Genomic DNA, 25,330 nt, shown 5'->3' on the forward strand with positions numbered 1-25,330 from the left:
TTTTTTCAAAAGTATTACTTGGGAAGGGGTAAAACCAAACAATTCTTTTAGATCATTTTTAATTTCATCAGTACTTTGCTTATTTGATAAGCCTTTCAAGACAGCCTTGGAGGGTCTGTCTGATTTTATATCATATGAATAAAATTTATGAAGTGTAGTATGTTCTTTCAAATAAGAAAAAGGATAGGTCTACGTTCGGTACTGACTTCAGAATGTCGATTTATTTTCCGGATTTTAGTTTTATTCAATATACTAATTTTATCTGTGTGTGTGTGTAAGTTCACCAAGAAGTCTTGAGACTTGACAATTATATGTATCGAAAAGGTTTTGGTAATAAGTATTTTTAGAAGGCTAATATTTAATAAACATCGCTCGACCCGCAGCGATGGCAAGAACAATTGAAGTTATTTATTTTCCTTCGCGCGAGGTGGAAAATCCACGCCAGCGACGCGCATAGTTTAAAGTGTTTATATTCATTGCGTTACTTTGCTTGTGCGCTGTAAGCAATTCAAGTGTTTAAACGAGGAAGACTGTTTTTGGTGCCGAGCATAATTTCGGTCATATCGGTCCAACTCATAAAATATTTAAAGTTTATGATTTGTAAAAGCAATACAATCAGCTCTGGCTGAACTCAAGAATCTTCGAAACCGGTTAAGGAAGGTAAAAAATCGTTACTTTAAAATTAAGTGTGAATGGAGTCACGTGAACTAGAGCGTCAATACAACTCTTTACACGTGACTTCGTTTCGTAACTACTTACAGCGCATCGAGAATAATGTGAAGGTCAACCCGAATACTTTTTAGAAGTATATCGCCAGTCGTAAAAAATCGAAATGTATACCAATTAACGTTCCTTATAATGGTGAATTAGCCGATACATCACTGGGTACTGCAAACCTATTCTCGTCGTTCTTTCAAAGTGTGCTAAGCAATAACTCACCACTCTTGACAGAATCGTACTTGAGCGGTCTGCCCCATTACGTATAGTTTTTAGTCAACAAGAAGTTATCTGAAGAATGCTGTCTATCGATGATTCAAAAGGTACAGGCCCTGACGGATTACCACCTTTCTTCATCAGAAATTGCGTAGCCTCTCTTTCTTCCCCGGTTTCTCTGATTTTAAACTGATCTATCAGCGACTTCGTCTTTCCGACTGCATGGAAAACTGCATCAATAACTCCGATTCACAAAAGTGGTAACATTCACGATGTAAGTAATTACCGATCGATTTCAATTCTCAGCTGCCTACCAAAAATACTCGAAAGCATGTTGCAAGATATCCTGCACGAGTCAGTGCATTCCATAATTGCCGAGGAACAACACGGGTTTGTAAGAAAACGTTCGATTACAACAAATCTTATGTGCTACGTTTCTAATTTGATCGATCACATGGAGAGTCGACGACATGTCGACGCTATTTACTTCGACTTGTTCAAAGCTTTCGACAGAGTCCCTCACCGTTTTTTCGCCGAGAAATTAAATAGATTCGGATTCCCGGAGTCATGACATGACATAATCATTTGTCACCATTGTTTTAATATTATCCTGTGCATCGATGACGATGACACTATATATATATATATATATATATATATATATATATATATATATATATATATATATATATATATATATATATATATATATATATATATATATATATATATATATATATATATATATATATATATATATATATATATATATATATATATATATATATATATATATATTAGTATATAATATAACTCCTACTGCTGGAATAGGGGGAAAAGTCGCTTACAGAAAAATTTCGATATCTCCGTTAAAAATGGACGGATTTTAACAATCTATGGCTTGTTGGATAGGTATTACCGTGCGGAATCTAAGTCTGAAAACATATTCTGTTTTCAAGGTCAATTGTGACAGATACTGTCAAAAAACTGAAAATTTTGACATAAAACTTTGTATAACTCAAAAAGTAAACATCCGATCTCAATAGCGTTTTGGGTGACGGGGAGACCTTTCATTTGCGACTAGTTTGATCAAAATCGGTTCAGCCATCTCTGAGATCTCGACCTCTTAGTTGACAACACACATACAGACACACACACATACACACACACAGACATTTGCTCAGTTCATCGAGCTGAATCGATTGGTATATGTCATTCGGCCCTCCGGGACTCGGAAAAATTTTCTAAAGTTTGAGCGAATTCTATACCTATTTTTTATATATATAAAAATAGGTAAAAAGGTAAAATTATGCATAAATTTTCCAGAAAAGAATAAACTAAGCTTCTACAAAATTATGAAATTCTATATTTTCTACAATTATTCCAAACGAAGTATGCATAAAAAAATAACACGAAACAAGTTATGACTAGAAAACTAGTTTTAAGGGGGTTGCCATAATTCAGTAATTAAAACTAACTTTGAAAAGACCTAAAAAAAAAGTTCCACCGAGTTCCACTTAGATTTTTTTTATGATATTGGGCACATCTTTTCCTACAAATTTTGTAAAAATCAGCTGCATAAAGTTGCATATTTCGCTTCGGTGCAAGGTTTTATCCTAGGTAAAAAAAAGTAAAATGTTGCATAACTTTGCCAGGAAAGAACAAACCTATGCACTATCTTCAACAAAAATATGCGATTTTATAAATTCTACAATTATTCCAAACAAAGTATGCATAACAAAATAACTCGAAACAATTTATGAATAAAAAACTGATTTTAAGGGGGTTGCCATAAAAATGCTTTGTATATCCGAAACGGTGCGACCTAGACTTTTGGTATATTTGACAAAGTAAATTATTTTTAATAGTTCTAAAACTTTGTAGAAGAAAAAAATTTCTATCTCTTCAGATAAAAAAGTTATGGTTACATTTTTTGTCAAAGTAGGCCATGAACAATTAATGATATGATCAAATTACGCGGTATATATTTGTAAATAATTTCTTCAAAGCAACTGTATGCATTAAAAGAACGGTTTGGCAGCTACTGATTTTTGTCCACGTTTTTATTGATTCGAACCACTGTGCGTCGATGAGAACGTGGTCGATTTGATTTTCCGTGTGTTGATGCGGTGATCTTCAGGTGGCTTTGTCGATATCTTTGCGGGGAAAGAAGGTACTTCGAACTACCATTCCTCGGGAGGCTGCAAAGTTTACGCATCGTTGACCGTTGTCGTTTGTTACCGCGTGCAGGCTCTCCAGCTTGATCACAAGCCTGTACATTGCCTCCCGGCATACCTGAGCATTCATGTCGCCGATGACAAGTTTTACATCCCGCCGTAGACAGCTGTCGTAGGTTCGTTCCAGCTGCGCGTAGAATGCTTCCTTCTCGACATCGGGTCTCGTCTCATGTGGGCAGTGCAAGCTGATGATGCAGTAATTGAAGAAACGGCCCTTGATCTTCAATACGCACATTCTATCTCTGATTGGCTGCCACCCAACCACGTGCTGGCGCATCTTGCCCAACACTACAAATCCCGTTCCTAGAACGTTGGTTGTGCCACAGCTCTGGTAGAAGGTAGCCGCTCGATGCCCACTTTTCCACACCTTCTGTCCCGTCCAACAAAGTTCCTGCAATGCTACGACATCGAATCCGCGGATTTGAAGCTCATCATGCAGCATTCGGTCGTATTCTGGGAAGCCAAGCGATTTGCAGTTCCATGTGCCAAGCTTCCAATCGTAGTCCTTTGTTCGTTGCGTAGGTCTTTGCCGATTATTCTGAGTCGTATTTCCTTCTTGATCGTACGTAACATATGTTTTCCGGGCGGCTTGTTAGCACCAACCTCCTGTCTCGCCGGAGGGCCATCGTGTCAGCACTGTTTAGAGTTCCACACTGACACAAGGACGGTAATCAGCCGCTCGTAACATGGAGAACAGACGCTGTTTCGAGCCGCCCCAACATGAGGAACAGACGCTCGGGATAGGTCTGGTATTGATCGATATTTCATCGGAATAAACATAGATAATGTTGACAACTTATCGACATCGGTCAGGAACATAATAAGAAGGAAAATGAAAATGGCGATATGGACTATGTAGAGCGTTTTGTTTGGTACTTACAGAGGTTAATGAACGTTCGGAGTTTCTTCTTCATGCTCGGGAAATAGAATCTTCGTATAATGGTGGGGTGGTTCTCGTCGATGCCTCGGTGACGTGCGTCATGCGACATGCGTTTTCTCAATTATCCTATTTTACTCCTCTGCTTCTTATACATCCTGGAAATGATTTTGTGTTAGTTTTATTTTGAATGAGGAACAGACGCTCGGGATAGGTCTGGTATTGATCGATCAGGTGGCTTTGTCGATATCTTTGCGGGGAAAGAAGGTACTTCGAACTACCATTCCTCGGGAGGCTGCAAAGTTTACGCATCGTTGACCGTTGTCGTTTGTTACCGCGTGCAGGCTCTCCAGCTTGATCACAAGCCTGTACATTGCCTCCCGGCATACCTGAGCATTCATGTCGCCGATGACAAGTTTTACATCCCGCCGTAGACAGCTGTCGTAGGTTCGTTCCAGCTGCGCGTAGAATGCTTCCTTCTCGACATCGGGTCTCGTCTCATGTGGGCAGTGCACGCTGATGATGCTGTAATTGAAGAAACGGCCCTTGATCTTCAATACGCACATTCTATCTCTGATTGGCTGCCACCCAATCACGTGCTGGCGCATCTTGCCCAACACTACAAATCCCGTTCCTAGAACGTTGGTTGTGCCACAGCTCTGGTAGAAGGTAGCCGCTCGATGCCCACTTTTCCACACCTTCTGTCCCGTCCAACAAAGTTCCTGCAATGCTACGACATCGAATCCGCGGATTTGAAGCTCATCATGCAGCATTCGGTCGTATTCTGGGAAGCCAAGCGATTTGCAGTTCCATGTGCCAAGCTTCCAATCGTAGTCCTTTGCTCGTTGCGTAGGTCTTTGCCGATTATTCCGAGTCGTATTTCCTTCTTAATCGTACGTAACATATGTTTTCCGGGCGGCTTGTTAGCACCAACCTCCTGTCTCGCCGGAGGGCCATCGTGTCAGCACTGTTTAGAGTTCCACACTGACACAAGGACGGTAATCAGCCGCTCGTAACATGGAGAACAGACGCTGTTTCGAGCCGCCCCAACATGAGGAACAGACGCTCGGGATAGGTCTGGTATTGATCGATATTTCATCGGAATAAACATAGATAATGTTGACAACTTATCGACATCGGTCAGGAACATAATAAGAAGGAAAATGAAAATGGCGATATGGACTATGTAGAGCGTTTTGTTTGGTACTTACAGAGGTTAATGAACGTTCGGAGTTTCTTCTTCATGCTCGGGAAATAGAATCTTCGTATAATGGTGGGGTGGTTCTCGTCGATGCCTCGGTGACGTGCGTCATGCGACATGCGTTTTCTCAATTATCCTATTTTACTCCTCTGCTTCTTATACATCCTGGAAAAGATTTTGTGTTAGTTTTATTTTGAATGCTTTACTCCTTTCGAAATGGTTCCTTTATGCTACTATGATAATCCATGAACGGAGACACATCGGGTGCGCAGGCTATCATCTAGGCAAACAGTGGAACTACAACCGGCATTCTTCAGTCTATGGCGAATTTTAGGTTCAGTTTTTTTTTGTTTCAATTATAGAGGCTTTAACATCTTAGGTCATTCGCCTCTTCGGATTAGAAAATCTTTCTGACCCTATGTGCGGGGTTGGGAATCGAACCCAGGCGGGCTGCGTGAAAGGCATCGACTATCCCATCACGCTATACCCGTCCCCTAAGGTTCCGTTCATCCGGCCTAAGCGCAGAAAAGAACTACTTCTGTGAGCATATCTGCTGTTGGACAGCTTCGTGCACTTTTCGCTGTGCGAAATTCGTTCGAGAAAAATGTTTCGAACAGTGTTTAACATCGTAGATAATTCCACAATTTGGCCCTTCTGATTGCCAGAGATGAATCCCGTACTGCATCTCAATAATTTCTTTCAGTGGAGCATGAAGTTCATTTTCTGTGTCCTGATGCATAAAGCTTCTTTGGAACAAACCAAATTGGCGATGACCACGGACTGGTAGAATGTTCGATGGTCCTTTGATCCAGTCTTTGGGTCTAAATTGCACGATTGTGGTGTCTGATCACAGATAGTTCTGTTAATATCTTGGTCGTAACTTGCCACAAGCAGGAATTCCTGTTTTAATTTTTTTAGTACAGACCGGAGTTAATGATTACATTTGGCATTATCGAGAGGTCGTTTCCATTAAAAAAATCTCCATTCTTTGCTAGTGGTACGGAATTTAATCAATTGTGAGTCACTTGTGTTTAGTTGTAAGTTAGTTGTTCCCCTATATTTGCAAGTTAGTTGTTCCCCTATATTTGCATCTTGATAGTCGTTTTATGCATTTTGAGTTATTTGGAGGATGTCAGAATATTGGCTTCTAATTTTTGCAAGGATTGAAATCCGAGTATAAAAAATCTTAGTTTTTTGATTTGCGGAAACGGACTTAATTCAACATGTTGGTTAACGTTGGGTGTTGTTAAGCGACAATTTTCTAAGTTTACGTGTCTGGCATTAACATGATTTTTATAAGCTCCAATATCAATTAAAAAATTAAATACCCTTTGGATGTAGGTATCGTTATGCAGGGAATAAAACTTTCTAAGTCATCTGTAGATGATCGTGATCCATCAATTTATCGTCTTCGATGATCGTCTTCCTGAGTCTGAGACTTGTCATTGTTTGTTGAAGAGCTTGCTCGTTTTTTGTCAGGGGTACAAAATGATAGTCATAGGGTTCTGTATAATAATAGTAGTAGTTTGGATCTTTGTAGGTCGGGATTTCATCATTAGCTTGCTTGTTTTGGGAATCTATAACAATGTGGATTTCTATTCATATTATTTATTTTTTGTGAACTGATGGATGAATCGACATCAAAGAAAGAGAGAGAGAGAGAGAGAGAGAGAGAGAGAGAGCCGCCACAGAACTGAATTATAGCCCTATCTGGAAATCCATCCAACAGGAAACAAAAACACACCGCATCACAAGTGAATCTGATTATTGATGATTATTCAATAAGCTATAAGAGGATTAAAATTGGTTATCAAAACATTAATTATTACTTGTTTCCATTTACATACCATTTTCAAACTTACATATCAAATATCTTGCAATTATTGACTAGTAATTTACTTCTTACTCTTTCCAGCAAAAACAAGCAAGGATGGAAAAACAGAAACCTGCAATTCAATTCAAAAAGTGGAAGTTCAAACGAATAGACTAGGGTAAATTTCTCAACATGACGCATGCTTGGGTAATTGTATGTACATTTGGGTGATAAGTTTTTTTAGTATGGTAATTGGTTATCAGATACTCAAGGCATTGCATGGTTTAGGTAACTGACAACTCGAGTTATAAATTTCCGCATGGTGCATTTTTTCCTATCTGCCATGCGCCTGAATGGGTAAAACCAAAGCTTAAGCTTGTTTTACTCTTTTTATGTATATAAAAATAAGGATAGAATTCGCTTATATTTCTGAAAATTTTGCCGAGAGTCATATACTAATCGATTCACTCGAACTGAGCATTGTTCCCTGTTTCGATGTAATACAAGGTTCTAGATTTTGGAAACAATTAAAAAAAATCGAAGACAAACAGTTGGAGGTATCACTCGATGAAGTCAAATTCAAGAGGGGCTTGCGGAATCACTGGAAGTGACCTCAACAAGTTTCTGTAGGATTAAAATTCATGGGAATGAGCAAGGCAGTTGTGTACCTTATGAACTGAAACCGAGATACATTGAAAGGTTAACTTGCGAGCAGCTGAATCAAAAGCAATAAAGATAGAGTTTTTTACATCGAATCGTTACTGGGGAATTGTTTTTTACATCGAATACTATGGCTAATAGATGCGTTTGAGCCGTGCATTACGATAAGAATCGGCTTCGTGTCGTAAACGTCTTGAAAAAATATTTTTAATCGCTCAAGTGGGACATTTGCGCACCCGCAGTATTATCCTGACATTGCACGATCTGTCAGGTCATCGGTTTGCTTCTTTCGCATATATCGAACCGAGGCCTTAAACTTGGATCTCCTCAAAGGACAAGACAATTTTACGAGATGTAATTCGTAAGTTGGCCGAGAGATGGGAAAGAGTAGTAACTAGCGATGGACGATACTTTGATTAATTTATAAATTATTTTTATTTTGAAATAAATGCTTTTTTGACTTCAAAAAACGAACCAAATTAATTTGTATTCTCGATAGAAAAAGGGTAGTACTTTCGAATCAGCCAATATCTTTTTTATATCGTTTATGTATACCCAGGTTTAACCTAATTGGGGTCGTTCGCCGGCAGTCAATATATGTGTGTGTGTGACATTATGTCACTTAATTTTCTCGGCGATGACATAACCGATTTTTGCAAACTTAGATTCACATGGAAGCACTGGCCTAGGAGGGGGGGAAGTGAAGGGGACATTCGCCACGGGCAATTTTTGGGAGCGGCCAAGTAATCCTTGCGACCCTGTTTTTGCTCGCCCAAGTCAGCTTTGTTTTTTTTGCTCACTAAACCAAAGATGGGGCGCAAATCTCTTATTTTGCCTCGGCGCCAAATTTCCTCGGTATGCCACTGCATGGAAGGTCCTAGGGTCCCATATAAAGTTTCTGAATTTCATTTGGATTTGTCCTCTGATTTCAGACTTACCATCTTTATCATTATGTGTATGTGTAAAAAAGTAAATAATGTCACTGACTTTTCTCGAAGATGGTTGAACCGCCTGTCGCCACTGCTGAAGGGTTAACATCACTACTAGAAGTTGGCATTACGTAAGGTGATTGTCACCACGAATTAATCGCCTTTCTGTCAAAATGATTGTGATAGCAATATAGTTATCACTTTTAGTAGTAATTCGATTTTTTGAAAAGTGGCTTTAATTATTGTCCGTTAGGTGAAATTGAAGCCACTGATATAAACATGACCTACAAAAATTCCTCGGAGAGAATATATTTTTAATAAAAATCATTCATATTGTGACAAAATTAAATGCCAAAATAGAAAGCAACATAATATGTGTAGTTTATACATTTGTAGTATTTGTCAATCTAATCATTTTTTTTTATTTCTAGAAGATTGACTTGAAATTGTATGGTTTATGTAGTAATTATTATTTGAAGGAATGGCACTTCGGTGTTCGTGGAGTCAAAAATAAATTGCTCTATGAGAAAGTGACGTTTAAAAACGTAGCAACATAAAAAATTTAAGATAACATTTTCAGTGGTATTGGATGGTCGTGATTTAGTGAGCGACATACCAGTCTCGTTATTCAACTAAACGAGTAAAAAGGTTTAAAGCTCGTTCTACATTTTTTTTATTGTGTGTTCAAGGTAACAAGACAATGTTTTCGGTCAAATAGTTGCTAATCATAGCGGCTAATCGTAGGTGGGTTAAAAATTTCCAAAATGAATCTAGTATGCGAAATCTCTGGAAATGCCATAATCGCAAAGTGTATGAAAACTATACACAAAACTATCTAACGGATCCTTCTCATTCGAGAGAAATGAAGAAGATCTAAAAATCAAGAAGATAGAAAAAAATTCAAATTTATCCCGAAGAACTGACTGCGATATTCTTTTTCATTGAAAAATAAAAATCGGCACTAAATCCATCAAACCAACAAGTGTATTTTTTTGATGATTTGTTTGTACGCAGTATGCCATACTCACAAGACAATTATTTCAACGTTGCTTTTTGATCCATGCGAACCATCATTGCTAAATGTCAAGGAGTTTTAATGAGTCGGTTTTTCTAAAGACTTGTAAACATTTCTCAAAGAATCATTTACGATATTTTCGTGCATTGCAGTAGAAAAAATGACTGCATTAAAACTTCTATATTTTTGCTCAAATTAGTATTGTTCGGACTTTCACTGCCTACAGTTCGCGAGCATTAATTTTATTTCGATTTGGTAAGGTTGATAGATAAAATGATCTTTTCTGAAACCCCATTATTTCACAACCGTCTGAACTGATTTTTACAAACTTAGATTAATATGAAAGGTCTTGCTTTCCCATCGTCAATGTTAATAATCAATTTTGCTACATTAAATTTTCAAACTAAGCATGTTATTCTGGAACCAAAGGTTTGATTCACATTAAAAAACCATCGATTTTATAAATGATTGTAAAATTCGTTCGTTCCCGAGTTACCGATGTGAATTTTTGATCATTACACTCGGAGCTTCTTCTGTATAAAATTTAAAAAAAAATGGGATCAAAAGACCTCTCATGCAGTATTGCGAAAAATAAAATAATAATCATTCAAAATCATTCTCACGATTATAATCCATGCAGCGATTTTCATTGTATACTCAGAAAAATCCTCACTTTAATACTACGTGAAAACGTATGGGATTTTTATCCATAGAACTTTTCTTGTAATACTTATGTGATGCACAGAATGAAGTCTTAGTCCACATTTGTATCACGTAATATCTACGTGACATTTTTCGTAGTTTCTATAAAATAATTTTGTGAAATTTATGCGAAGTTCATTTAAATTGTACTGTAAAATTAATTTCATCGAAACTTACTTTTTATCAGAATTTTACTTTATAGTCACATTATTTTCATGTAGTTGTTACTAAGTTCTATATTGAATCTTAATGATGTATATTGGTACATATACACAACAAATAAATTACATAGTCTATTGGAATTAACATAGCGATAAAATTTTATTCGAACGCAGATATTCTGAAAATTTTACATTTAAATGACATAAAATTTTGTTGATGTTAAATCACTGGTGAAAAATATCAGAAATATAGATCGCATTGTTCTAAATGTATCTGATCCGTTGTCCGGAGCAGCTAAACTGAAGCAAACATTGCTCCCTCTAAGCAATGCATTCAGCTGTAACTAGTAGTTCGAAATGTGATTTCGTTAAACAACTTTTAGAAAATTGATGTGCTGGAATACAATTTAGAGGTTTTACCTTTTGAACACCACTGTAGAAAAAAAAAACAAAATTGATTTGCGTTTCAATTTCTCGTTTTTGTTGCACAGAATTTGCGTAATACCAATTGATCATGCAAATAAGTTGTTGAGGGTTGGTTTCGTAGAGCCATTTAGTAAACTCAACAAATGGTATATTAGCTAATAAGTTACTTCTGTGTATGAAATTAAAGTAGATAGTGTGACATTCCTGAAACAGCCATATGAAAAAGGCTTTATTATTGGAAGCACATTATTGCTACTTCGATAGATTGACTTCAAGAGTAAGATGAAATTAGGAGCATTCGCTTCGAGCTTTCGCGTCGCTATAACAGCAGCATTGAACAATTTTAGAACTACTTTTTCTGTGGTATTGCTTCTTAAAGCCGAAAAAAGATATTGTATTCGATTTTATTGCAATTCGTTGATTGATAGTCGAGTTAACGATAAAATGACATGATGACTCTACTTATGAGATGAGGTACAATAGCCCTAGAATATTAGGTTTAGGTTAAAATTAGTTTTTAATATTTCACTTGTCTCATTCAATATGTTCTAGTAAAAATTACTGCTTGGCTGATAATCGCGTGAATTCATAACCAAGTGTGAGTTTATGAAATACCACTACAATGATATTGAACAGAATGAGACTCTCCCATTGAAAGCTACTTTCGTTACATTGATCAAGTTCGAAGATCAAATGGCTGTGACTTTTGGTTCCGGGGATATGATTGTATATGTGACGTAACCGACAAAAGGCGTTGTATTTTTACGCGCTCAATTTTCTCAGAGATGGCTGAACCGAATTTAACAAACTTGGGCTCGTTTGAGAGCTATTGTTAGAAGATTGATCGAGCTCGACTATTGGTTCCGGAGATATGATTGTATAAGTGGCGTAACCGACAAAAAGCGTTGTATTTTTACGCGCTCAATTTTCTCAAAGATGGCTTAACCGATTTCAACAAACTTGGGCTCGTTTGAAAGCTACTTTCGTTACATTGATCAAGTTCGAAGATCAAATGGCAGTGACTTTTGGTTCCGGGGATATGATTGTATATGTGACGTAACCGACGAAAAAAAAGGATTGATTATTTGATAATTATCAGATGTAATAATCCTGCCCCAATATCGTTCTTAGAAAATCAAACGATTTTCGTCATGGTGTTCGGTGATGATCATGTTAACGATATGTAATCAAGAATAATAGCTAATTTTAAAAATGTCATTTTATTTTATTATTTTATATATTATTCTGTAAAAATCAATTTATTCATCTTCAAGAAAATCGATCGAATCGGATTAGAATTTTATGATTTGTTACATGAAATGTTTTTTTTTAATGTAACAAATTTGACTTTCTTTTATTTCTAGTAATCGCTTTTGATATTATAAGATGATATGTTCACCAATATTGGAATCCGGAATTTGTTTCGGCTCGATTGAGGTTTTTTGGAACGTTAGAGGAAAAAATCAAAGGATGGTGAAAAGCTATTTCTTTGAATAGTATCGCATCAGATTGTCATTGTTTAACACAGAATATTGGGTACTGCAAAAATATCAGAGGAGAGAAATGATTTTTCTCACACGATAATATTCTCTCGCTCGTAAAAATAAATAATAATAAATGATTATTTATAATATGTTTTTTCCTGTATTTTGACAGATAAACTTGCAATCATGAACTACACTCTTGCATCTTTTGTTGTACAATACAACTTTAGATTGCCCATCACATACATTTTGTGATTTTGATGACCATTCGAATTATATATTAAACTCCAAATTTTGATTGAAGGACGGCTTCCGCAGAGATTGCATAACCGTCCAAAATGAGAAAATCAGAAATCTTTGATCATGTCACGCTAACGAAGAATGCGAATGAATTTTAATAAAATCGGATATCATATCTTTGTTCGAGTACAAAGATATGATATCTGATTTTATTAAAATTCATTCCCAATGGTGAGCATCGTAACATAGTAAGTCCCAATAGTGAACATCGCATTCTTCGTTAGCGTGACATGATCAAAAGATTCGCGATTTGACGATGAGTAGGCTTACCACATATGTCACTAAAATCTTACACTCGACATAATTGTTGTCGGAAAAAAGTTTGGAAACCGATTAAATGCATTGTTAAAATCAGAATTGTTTTTTTCGCACTGTTATTACTTCCGATAGCTAATTGAAAAATGGAGGGTGCAATCACAATAAATTCCGTATTCAGTGATTCACAAACGAAGGGGTAGTTTTCACTATCGACATTACATTACATTACATTACATTAAATATCTTACAAGCACAGTTTAAACAACCTGTTTTAATCCACTTAGTGGTGTAATGATGCCTTTCTCATATCAATCACACTATCATATATAATATTGTGGTATTCTTCAAAATAATTTACTTCGATGCTTGAAAGAATAATCGAAATCTGTTTGTTTGACTGATAAAAACTATCAATTGGAGACGATCTGAGGTCGGTTTAGAAAATTTTTTACGGCTTTTCGCCCTTTTCAGTGATGCTAAAAATATTTTAACACTTTCTACCATATAATATTCAGGAATTTTGTATGGGAGCACAAGACCTTTTATTTGAATCTAAGTTTGTTAAAATCGGTTGTCATCTCCGAGAAAAGTTAGTGCAAAACACGTTACATACACACATACGCACATACACACACATTCACACAAAGACATTTTGCGTACTCGACGAACTGAGTCTAATGGTATATGACACTCGACCCTCCGGGCCTCGGTTAAACGGTCGGTTTTCATAGTGTTTGCATAACCTTTCTATATGAGAAAGGCAAAATACAAATGAACTTTACGAACATTCCAGAACATTCATACCAAGAAAATATAGAAGAGGAAATATGTAGTAAATATAACGAAAAAAAAATTGTTTTAATTCACCTAGTAGTGTAATGATGCCTTTCTCATATCTCTCATAGTCTCACATATAAATGTGTGAATTTTCGCAAAAAAAAATTGTTTATTACTTGAAAAACAGAAAGGTTTATCCATCAACTAATATAACCTACAGACTTGCTGGTACCTCCGAAATCGGAATCCGGGAACCAGTACAGTCAGTTCGAGAAAAGTGACTCGATGCACATAACAAAATCATAACACAAGTATATCAACAGTTGATATGTATAACAATTTGTGTTATTTTGAGATATTTAACAAATGAAAACAGTTGAAAACTAATAAAAACAATTATAAATTGAATTCAATATGGGATCACGAGAATTTTCATTTGAACCTATATTCATTTGTGACAATCGGTCAAACCATCGCTGAGAAAAGTGAGTAAGATCCATTTTGGAAAATATGACCACTATTTCCGATGCTTCTGGAATTGTATACCGGGAATCAGGATAGCCAGAATCGGTTTATTTTATTTATCCACTGATAATTACTATCGATTGGAATAGTCACGAGGTCAGTTTAGAATTTTGTTTTATGTTTTTGTTTCGCCACTTTGAGTGAGGGTACACGTTATCTTCTAACAGAAAGTCGCTTTCGGATGAAAGTTTGGAGTATTTTAAAAGATTATGAGACCTTTCGTATGAACGTAAAATCGCTCTAGCCTCTGAGCAAAGTGATGAAATAATTTGAAATTGTAATTTTGACACTAATCACCCTGTAATTCCGGAACCGGACCTCGGATGAAAATGAAATTCAGGAGCTTTGTATAAGACGTTTATACATCCCATTTGAACCCAAATTTTTAAGAATCGGTTCAGCCATCTCTGAGAAAACTTAATGCACTTATTTTAATTTTTTTGCATATATCATCCTGAAATTCCGGAACCGGAAGTCGGATTCGAATAAAATTCAGGAACTTTGTATGGGGCTACAATAGCAAGGTTCGAATCTAAGTTCGTGAGAATCGGTTCAGCTATCTCTGATAAAAGTGAGTGCCAAAAATGTTAAATACATACATACACACATTCACACACATACATACATTTTGCGTACACGAGGAACTGAGTCGAATGGTAGATGACACACGGCCCTCCGGGCCTCGGATTAAAAGTTGGTTTTCACAGTGATTGCATAACCTTTCTATATGAGAAAGGCAAGAGAAAGAAAAGCATTATGGAAAATCTGTCAAATATGAAAAAAATGAGATGGTAGATATTTAACGCAACGAAAACGCAATATCAGCATTGCGTTTTCATTGCGTTACATACCGCAATGAAAACGCAAAATGTGTAGACCGGATGCGCTAGAATTCAATTAGTGAAATGTAGTTGTAGAGGATAGACGGTATAACACTGCTGGCTTACAATTATCCGAGCGATAACATATAAAGCTATTACGACAGTATGGTTAGTTGATGATCAAATACGTGAAATATTGAGTATACTGGATTATCGTTCCTGGTTCTGGAAGTACTGCAAAACTCAAATTTAAATGAAAAGTATTATGTTTCTACAAGTTGATGTAGAATTTTAAAGCAGATCTGGCTCCCGGTTTAGGAAATACAGGGTAGAAAGTACGAAATTGCAACCAGTCGTATAGAGCGATTATGAATAAAAATCAAAACATTCTTCTAAATTAAGTTCAAGACTGTTTCAATTGATATGTTATGCTAGTTGCTGGTCAAATCATTTTTTACCAATTTAGACTCAAATAAAAGGGTCAACGTCTATAAAAAAAATTGATTATTTTGACCTTTGTTCGGATCTCACTTCCGGTTCCGGAATAACAGCTTCAGATGAGTTTAAAATTTAATACGTCGTTCAGAGCGAAAATTAAAAAAAAAACCTGTTTTAATCCACCTAGTGGTGTAATGATGCCTTTCTCATGTATAATACTATGGTATTCTATTCAAAAAATTTTCTTAGATCTTTGAAAGAAACCAAGGGATTGCTTGTGCATTAACTAGTATAACATACAGAATGGCACAGTGCTTTGCTCGCGTAGGTCATCCTTAAAAAAACGAAGTGGTTTTCGATTGGGAATAACGGTTTTGAGTCCAGTTTACATAATTTTTTACTGGTTTTGTTCCGCCAGCTAGCTCAGGAATTCCGTATGGACCATGAGACCTTTCAATTGAGTCTAAGTTTGTGGAAATCGGACAAACCATCGCTGAGAAAAGTGAGTGAAATCCATTTTGGTATATATGACCACTATTTCCGTTGCTTCCGGAACCGGATAACGGAAGCCAGGATAGCCGGAATCGGTTTGTTTAGTTGCCTACTGATAATAGCTATCGATTTATGTAGTTTTGAGACCAGTTTAGAGATATTTTTTTACGTTTTTTATTTCGCCGGTTTAAGTGACGGTGTATAATATTGAACACACTTCACCCTATAATTCCGGAACCGGAAGTCGGAACTATATGAAATTCAGTAATTTCGTAAGGGACCATGAGACCTTTCATTTGAATTTAAGTTTGCAGGAATCGGTCAAACCATCGCTGAGAAAAGTGAGTGAGATGCATTTTGGTATATATGACCACTATGTCCGGTACTTTCGGAACCGGATACCGGGAACCAGGATAGCCTACTGATAATAGCTATCTATTTGTGTAGTTGTGAGACCAGTTTAGAAAATTGTTTATGTTTTTGTTTCGCCGGTTTAAGTGACGGTGTACAATATTGAACACATTTTACCCTATAACTCCGGAACCGGAAGTCAGAATCGGATGAAATTCAGGATTTCTGCATGGGGCCAGAAGACCTTTCATTTGAATCTTTTGTCGAAATCGGTTCAGCCATCTCCGAGAAAACCTAGTGAGATTATTTGACACATACACACAGACATTGTTCAGCTCGATGAACTGAGTCGAATGGTATATGACACTAATTACTAGTCGGTGTTTCAAGTGATTGCATAACCATTCTATATAAGAAAGGCTAAAATAACATAAACCCATAAACCCATAAATCAATTGTATTTTGGATTTCCATAATGAGACTCCTCCAACGAACGGCAAATCGCCACAGACTCGTTGAAAATGTAAATGTTTTGTTTCAGATTTATTTGCTTGGTAGTTTGTAGTTTGTTAGAATGACTGACGGAATGAATATCAGAGACAAATATATATATATATATATATATATATATATATATATATATATATATATATATATATATATATATATATATATATATATATAAATGTGTGAGTCTGCAATTATATTGATCATCTTCGTACAAGTCGTCTGAATGGAAATGCAAATAAATTGTGGGTTCTAACTAATAAATCATTTATGTTTACAGAGAACAATTCACAATTTTTTCTGGAGGTCTTCCGACTGAAAAGTGTTGTAGCAAATCTCATTGCATTACAGTATTAGTACAGAACAAATCTACTACAGTACTAGAAATGGAACATCCTGTTGTAGATTTCATCACTGTATGTGAAAGTCCTTGGAGTAGCGGTATGTGTCACCATTATTATATATCTTATATACACTCTCTCGCATATATATATATATATATATATATATATATATATATATATATATATATATATATATATATATATATATATATATATATATATATGAATATATATATATATATATATGTATATATATATATATATATATATATATATATATATATATATATATATATATATATATATATATATATATATATATATGTATATATATATAAATATATATATATATATATATATATATATATATATATATATATATATATATATATATTACAGATCGGCTGAAAAGTTCGTATCGTTTCTCGCCACTAGAATTGAATCCATACCATTTTCAGTTAGTACCAACCTTCAAAAGATACGTGTATAAATTTGACAGCAGTCTGATTATTAGTTTGTGAGATATTGCATTTTGAGTGAAGTTACTTTTGTTATTGTGAAAAAAAAAGGGAAAGAAGGAATTTTGTGTGTTGATGAAACATTACTTTTTGATGAAAAAATGTGTCGCCGATACCAAAAAATGGCTTGATGAGTGTTATCCAGACTCTGCACCGGGCGAAGCAACAATTCGATAGTGGTTTGCAAAATTTCATACTGGTCATATGAGCACCGAAGACGATGAACGCAGTGGACGTCCAAAAGAGGCTGTTACCGATGAAAACGTGAAAAAAATCCACAAAATGATTTTCAATGACCGTAAAGTGAAGTTGATCGAGATAGCTGACACCCTAAAGATATCAAAGGAACGTGTTGGACAAATTATTCACGAATATGTGGATATGAGAAAGCTTTGTGCAAAATGGGTGCCGCGTGAGCTCACAATCGATCAAAACAACAACGAATTGATGATTCTGAGCAGTGTTTGGAGCTGTTATATCGAAATAAAACCGATTTTTTCGTCGATATATAACAGTGGACGAAACATGGCTCCATCACTTCACTCCGGAGTCCAATCGACAGTCAGCTGAGTGGACTGCACGCGATGAACCGAACCCAAAGCGTGGAAAGACTCAACAATCGGCCGATAAGGTTATGGCGTCTGTATTTTGGGATTCGCATGGTATAATTTTCATCGACTACCTTGAAAAGGGAAAAACCATCAACAGTGACTATTACATAGCGTTATTAGAGCGTTTGAAGGACGAAATTTCAAAACAACGGTCTCATTTGAAGAAGAAAAAAGTTTTGTTTCATCAAGACAATGCATCGTATTACAAGTCGATGAAAACCATGCTGAAATTGAACGAATTGGGCTTCGAATTGCTCCCTCATCCACCGTATTCTCCAGATTTGGCCCCCAGTGACTTTTTTCTGTTCTCAGACCTCAAGAGAATGCTCGTTGGTAAAAAATTTAGAAGCATTGAAGAGGTAATCGCTGAAACTGAGGCCTATTTTGAGGCAAAGGACAAATCGTACTACAAAAATGGTATCGAAAAGTTGGAAGATCGCTATAATCGCTGTTGTGTGCGAAATGTTACTGAGAGCCTACGGTGAGTCTGCTATGAAAAAAACAAGTGTTTACGAGTGGTATAAGCGTTTCCAAGATGGCCGCGAAGACGTTGCAAACGACGAACGCTTCGGTCGACCCAGCACGTCAATAATCGATGAAAATGTGGGAAAAGTGGAAAAAATGATTATGGATGATCGCCGAATCACTATTAGAGAAGTTGCTGATGAAGTTGGCATATCAGTTGGCTCATGCCATCATAATTTTTCAAATGTTTTGGGCATGAAACGGGTGGCAGCAAAATGCAGTTTTTTTGTCGCATGTATTCTAACGGTTGTGCTAAACCTAGCTGCAATCATCGCTCTGGACATCATGATTACACTGAACGCTCTGCTAATGATGGCACTCGTTTCTTCGAACGGCTCGACGATCTCCATCTTGACTTAACTAACCTGTTTGAATCAATACTCGAGGACAACAACAAACGACCAATGAAATTACATGAATCGAATGAAATTACAATGATCGAACAATATTTATCTTCCCTCTCGCTGATTATGAATTAAACGAATTTGAATGACAAAATCGTTATACTCGGTGATTTCAACATTCCCGGTATTAAATGGATTCCCTGCTCCTCCAGATACTTACATCCTGATGCTACGCGTTCTTCTAAAACACCTACAACGTCAAGACTATTAGACGAGTATAGCACTGCTGGTTTAGTGCAACTAAATGATAGTTACAACAGTAACAATCGCATGCTTGATCTATGTTTCGTCAGTCAAGATTTTGTACCCAACTGTGTTGTAACTATTGCACCATCCGCTCTTGTTAAATCATGCCGCCACCACCCTCCGCTTCAACTTAGTTTAACTGAATGCAAACCTGTTGTTTATGAAATCATTGCTGAAACTACTTACTACGATTATAAAAAAGCTAACTTCAACGCAATGAATCAGTTTCTGTTCTCATTAAACTGGGAAGCTCTATTATCTGAGTGTGATGGAAATTCTATTGCTACACTATGGACAAATACTATGTTATACTCTGTTGATCAGTTTGTCCTGAAAAAAAATAATCGTCAACCAGTTTATCCTCCCTGGTCTAATCAAACTCTGAGGCGATACAAAAGCGCCAAACGATCTGCTTTGAAAAAACTCACCAAGCGACCCACTCTCCATTTGAGGTCTCAATATTTGTTTCTTAACAATCGATATAAACGACTAAACAAAATTTTATATTATACTCACTTAAACCGCGTTCAACAGAACTTAAGAAACAACCCAAAAAGTTTTTGGCATCACGTAAACAAACAGCGCAAGGAAATAGGTATGCCTACTCATATGTCGCTTGGTGAAGTTCAGTCATCCACCATACTTGAAACCTGCTATCTTTTTCGAAGGCACTTCAGTAGCGTTTTCTCCAATGAAGTTCTTAGTAGCGAAGAAGTATCAGAGGCAATCGGGAACGTTTCTCTCCGTTCTCCTGTTGGAGCTCATCCTCCTATTACCTCGACCATGATAATTACGGCGTGCTCAAAACTAAAAAGCTCTACTAACGCAGGACCCGATGCCATTCCTTCGATAGTCCTAAAAAAATGCTTGAATTCACTCTTAACACCACTGACTATATTGTTCAACGATTCCCTTAATGCGGGGACTTTCCCAGACCCCTGGAAGAAACCATATATTTTTCCGGTTTTTAAAAAAGGTAACAAATCTGATATTACTAACTACCGTGGAATAGCTTCACTTTGTGCTGTGTCCAAGTTATTTGAAATAATTATTCTCGATTTTATAACTCACAAATGCAAGGACTACATATCTGAAACTCAACACGGTTTCATGCCTAAGAGGTCAACATCTACAAACCTTGTAGCTTACACATCTTTTATCATCCGATCTCTACAATTGCATCTACAGTTTGATGCTATCTACACAGATTTTTCAGCGGCATTCGATAAAATAAATCATCAAATAACAATTGCTCAACTCGACAGACTGGGCTTTAGTGGCGCTTTACTGGATTGGATGCGTTCATATCTTACTGGTCGCGAGATGTCGGTGAAAATAGGAAACTTCACAACAGTTCCTTTTACTGTTAGTTTAGGAGTACCTCAAGGAAGCCACTTAGGACCGTTTATATTTTTACTCTATCTCAATGATCTCAACCTCTCCGTGAAATGTTTTAAACTATCATTTGATTTCAAACTATATCATCCTATAAAGGAACTAGAAGATGCACGTTTTCTGCAAGCTCAGTTTGACACATTCGCCAAATGGTGCCACAATAACAGGATGGTACTAAACGCTTCCAAATGCTCCATTATATCTTTTTCCCGTAAACGCTCAATAATTACATATGACTATCATCTCTTGCAAAATGTCCTCAAACGTGAATCCTCGGTTAAGGACTTAGGTGTTATTCTCGATCACAAATTGGATTTCAAGAATCATGTCGATTATGTAATTTCGAAGGTTTCTAAACTCTTAGGCTTCATATTTCGGATCACTAAGAACTTTACCAATATACACTGCCTGACGACTCTTTATTGTGCGCTAGTTCGATCAACATTAGAATACGCAGCTATCGTTTGGTCGCCTCATTATCAAATCGACATTGATCGTGTCGAAAGTGTCCAACGCAAATTCGTTAGATTTGCACTCCGCAATCTATCATGGAGGGACCCATTCAACCTTCCTAGTTACAAAGATCGCTGTCGACTTATTGAGCTAGATCCGCTGTCTGTACGTAGGAACGTTTGCACGGCTGTCTTTATTCAATCACGTGTTGACAGTCCTGATCTCCTACAATTGATCAATTTTGACATTCATCGTCGAAGTCTTCGTTCTCATCCATTTATACGAATTCCCCATGCTAGAACCAATTACGGATATAATGAAACCTTTTCCAGTATGTACCGTTTATTCAATAGTTGCTCACAGGAATTTGATTTTCATCTCTCTCGTAATGCGATACAACGATTATTCCATGATTCTTTATTTTTGCATTTATAATACTAATGTTCATTCTTTCCGCTCGACCACCCCTTCGTTCTCTCCACCATCTCCATTGAAAACTAATAAATTCGCTCGTTGTAACTAATCCTGTTGTATCTCCTCTTCTCCGCTCTTAATCGTTCTTCTCTTATATTTTTGAACACTAATTAGATCTATATGTCGGTTCTAACCTCGTTTGCTAGCCCTCTTTTTTTATCCGTCTTCCACCATCTTTTCGACCACTAATTAGATCTACATGCCGAACCTAACCCCGTTTCGTTCGCCAACTCTCATTCACCACTCCCTCCTTCTACCTCCCATTTTAAAGCATATTTCTTTTCTTCTTTAGTTTTAATACAAAATCACCATCGTTTACCCAATGGGTTTAGTGTCAGAGTTAGTTAGCTAGGATTATTTTTAATAGATAGTATTAAGTACATACATGTATCTGTTGGATTTTTGTAATCTGTTGATATAAACGATGAGAAGGTTTTATGCCTGCTGGAGTGAGAGATTATTATTTCAGCTCCATTGGGCTTTTTCCTGCTCCAAATAAATAAATAAAAATTAAATAAATATATACATTTGCTATTGGCCTCGCCTTGGATTTTGCTTCGAATAGAATTATCACATGGCTACTATTCAATGTGCTGAGTATTATTCGTGTGATTTGTGTGAATGCGATTACGGTACTTCATATCATCTGATATGTAACTGTCCCGCATTGACGCAACTACGTATCTGGGTTGTTGGTTCTCCATACCCAATGTGGTAAGGAGCTATAGTCAGAGAGGAGATCGTTCTTCCTGGAGTGAATGAATCCTTCCTGTATTGACCTTAAATAGATTTTAGCAGATCCGGAACCGGAAGTCGGGTCGAAACATTTTATATGGGACCATAATACCTTTCATTTGAATCAAGTTTTTAAAAATCGATTTAGTAATCTCTGAGAAAAGTTGGTGCTCTTGTTCTCATATTTTCTTTTGCACATTTTACTCAATTACTCCGAAATCGGACGTCGCATACCAACAATATTTAAGAATTTTTAATGGAACCATAAGGCCTTTAATTTGGAACTAAGTTTGTGAAAATCGGTTCAACCATCTTCGAGGAAATTAAGTGATATTAATTTCACATTTTTGGTACATATCATCCAGTAATTCCGGAACCAGAATTAGGATCTAAATGAAATTCAGAAACTTTGTATGGGACCATAAGACTTTTCATTTGAATCTAAGTTTAAGAAAATCGGTTTGGCCATTTTTGAGGAAAGTTAGTGACAATATTTTCACATTTTGAATGCATTATTTTCACATTTTTGGTACATATCACCCTGTAATTCCGCAACCGGAAGTCGGATCCGAATGAAATTCAGGAACTTTGTATGGAACCATAAGACATTTCCTTTGAATCTAAGTTTGTGAAAATCAGTTCTGCCATCTCTAAGAAAAGTGAGTGACATTTTTTTTTCATTTTTAATGCATTATTTTCATATATATATATATATATATATATATATATATATATATATATATATATATATATATATATATATATATATATATATATATATATATATATATATATATATATATATATATTACCCTAAAATTTTGTTCACTTCACTTTATCACATATGATTGAATAGATTTTCACCAACTTAAATTCAAATGTAGTATATCAATGTAGCAGTATTATGCAACAGAAATCTTCAAAACTATTTTTTGAACTTTTTGAAATTGTAGTATTTCGGAGAATTTATACTTACAGGAAAAAATGAAAATGAGAAAGGCATCATTGCACTCGACTCAATTTGTCGAGTACGTAGAATGTAACGATTTTTTTAAACTAACTTTTCGCGGAGATGGCTGGACCGATTTTCACAAACTTAGATTCAAATTAAAGGCCTTGTAGTTCCATATAAAATTCCTAAATATTGTTGGTATGCGACATCCGATTTCGGAGCAATGAAGTAAAATGTGCAAAAGAAAATATGAGAACAAGAGCGCCAACTTTTCTCAAACATTACTAAATCGATTTTTGAAAACTTGATTCAAATGAAAGGTATTATGGTCCCATATAAAATGTTTCGACCCGACTTCCGGTTCCGGATCTGCTAAAATCTATTTAAGGTGAATACAGGAAGGATTCATTCACTCCAGGAAGAACGATCTCCTCTCTGACTATAGCTCCTTACCACATTGGGTATGGAGAACCAACAACCCAGATACGTAGTTGCGTCAATGCGGGACAGTTACATATCAGATGATATGAAGTACCGTAATCGCATTCACACAAATCACACGAATAATACTCAGCACGTTGAATAGTAGCCATGTGATAATTCATTTTGCAATGTCCAGTCAGAGCTCGGACCAGAATACTGTAATGATGCTTGGAAAATGCAGTAGACACTTTGAAATTCTCATATTCAAATCTGGTAAAAATGCTTTTGTCTGAGCGCAAGTTTGCAAGCTGCGCCAATAGCTGGAATGTTTGGATGCAGGCCAAGAACGAATCTTGTGCTTAATTCAACTAGTTGAAAGTGGTAAAGCTGGTTAAGCCATTCATTTCCAGTCATCAGCCCATTCATTTCCAGTAATACCAGAATGGCCGGGTACTCATAAGAAGTAAATAGCATTTGAAATGCTGAGGTATTCAATTTGGGTTCGACATGCGATCACTAGATTCGACCGTGAATCATTCATTCATTGAGTGCTTTTAAAGCTGCCTGACTGTCGGAACAAAAATTAATTCGTTAACCACAGATTCTCTGCTGAAGTACCGATTGTATTCCAAACAAAATCACGTAGATTTCTGCTTGGAAGACAGAACAGAATCTATCAAGTGAATGAGACTGCTCTAGTCTAATTTTACACAGTAGACAGTAGACACCAGCATCAGTACGACCGTTCAACAGACAATCGTAATAAACTATGCGTTGATCAAGGTATCGTTCCAAATAACCAGAGAATCATTCCTCGCGAAGAGGATAGCTCACATTGAATGTTTTGAAAGGAAAACTGCATAGGGAGAGATAGGTCACTAGAACCACCACAAGCGAGTGTGGATAGTAGCATAGTCTATAGGGTTACTGTTTGAAAGCCCTGTAACCTTAAGACGGTATGCACGAGATAATGCTTCTTGTTTTAGGAACACATGTAGTAGTTTAATGCACAGTAGGGCCTCTAGAGCAGCAGTAGTAATTGTCATGAATGCTCCTGTCATCGCAATTAGGACCATCCTTTGGATATGATTTAGCTTTGACTGAGCTGTCGCAACTTCTCCTTTCTGCCACATCCATATGTTAAAATTGGTCTAACAATAGTTGTGTAGATCCAATGAATGTATCTGTGTTTCGGTCCCCATGATTTTCCAGAAGCTCGTCTGTGTTGGCCGAAAGACATGCAAGCTCTTTTAATCCTGAAGTCAATGTAAGCATACCAATTCAGTTTTGAATCAAGAATAACCCCGACGTATATAACTTGATCAACCACAGTAACCTCTGAA

At 36.3% G+C, this 25,330-nt stretch overlaps 1 protein-coding gene across 4 annotated transcripts in view; it reads left to right on the forward strand.

The window, feature by feature from the left end:
* The window catches only part of LOC131440669 (syntaxin-binding protein 5), a 444,075-nt gene that overhangs the window by 100,773 nt on the left and 317,972 nt on the right, over positions 1-25,330 (forward strand). For 2 of the 4 annotated variants that reach the window (XM_058612147.1, XM_058612149.1), the window contains 2 exons: positions 7,164-7,239; positions 17,188-17,348. In XM_058612147.1, coding sequence (XP_058468130.1) covers positions 7,164-7,239; positions 17,188-17,348 — 237 coding nt within the window. Of the gene's footprint in view, positions 1-7,163; positions 7,269-17,187; positions 17,349-25,330 lie in introns of all 4 variants that reach the window. The other 2 variants (XM_058612148.1, XM_058612150.1) reach the window with 2 other exon arrangements.

This window comes from Malaya genurostris, chromosome 1 (genome assembly GCF_030247185.1).
Source record: "Malaya genurostris strain Urasoe2022 chromosome 1, Malgen_1.1, whole genome shotgun sequence".
Classification (NCBI taxonomy): Eukaryota; Metazoa; Arthropoda; class Insecta; order Diptera; family Culicidae; genus Malaya; species Malaya genurostris.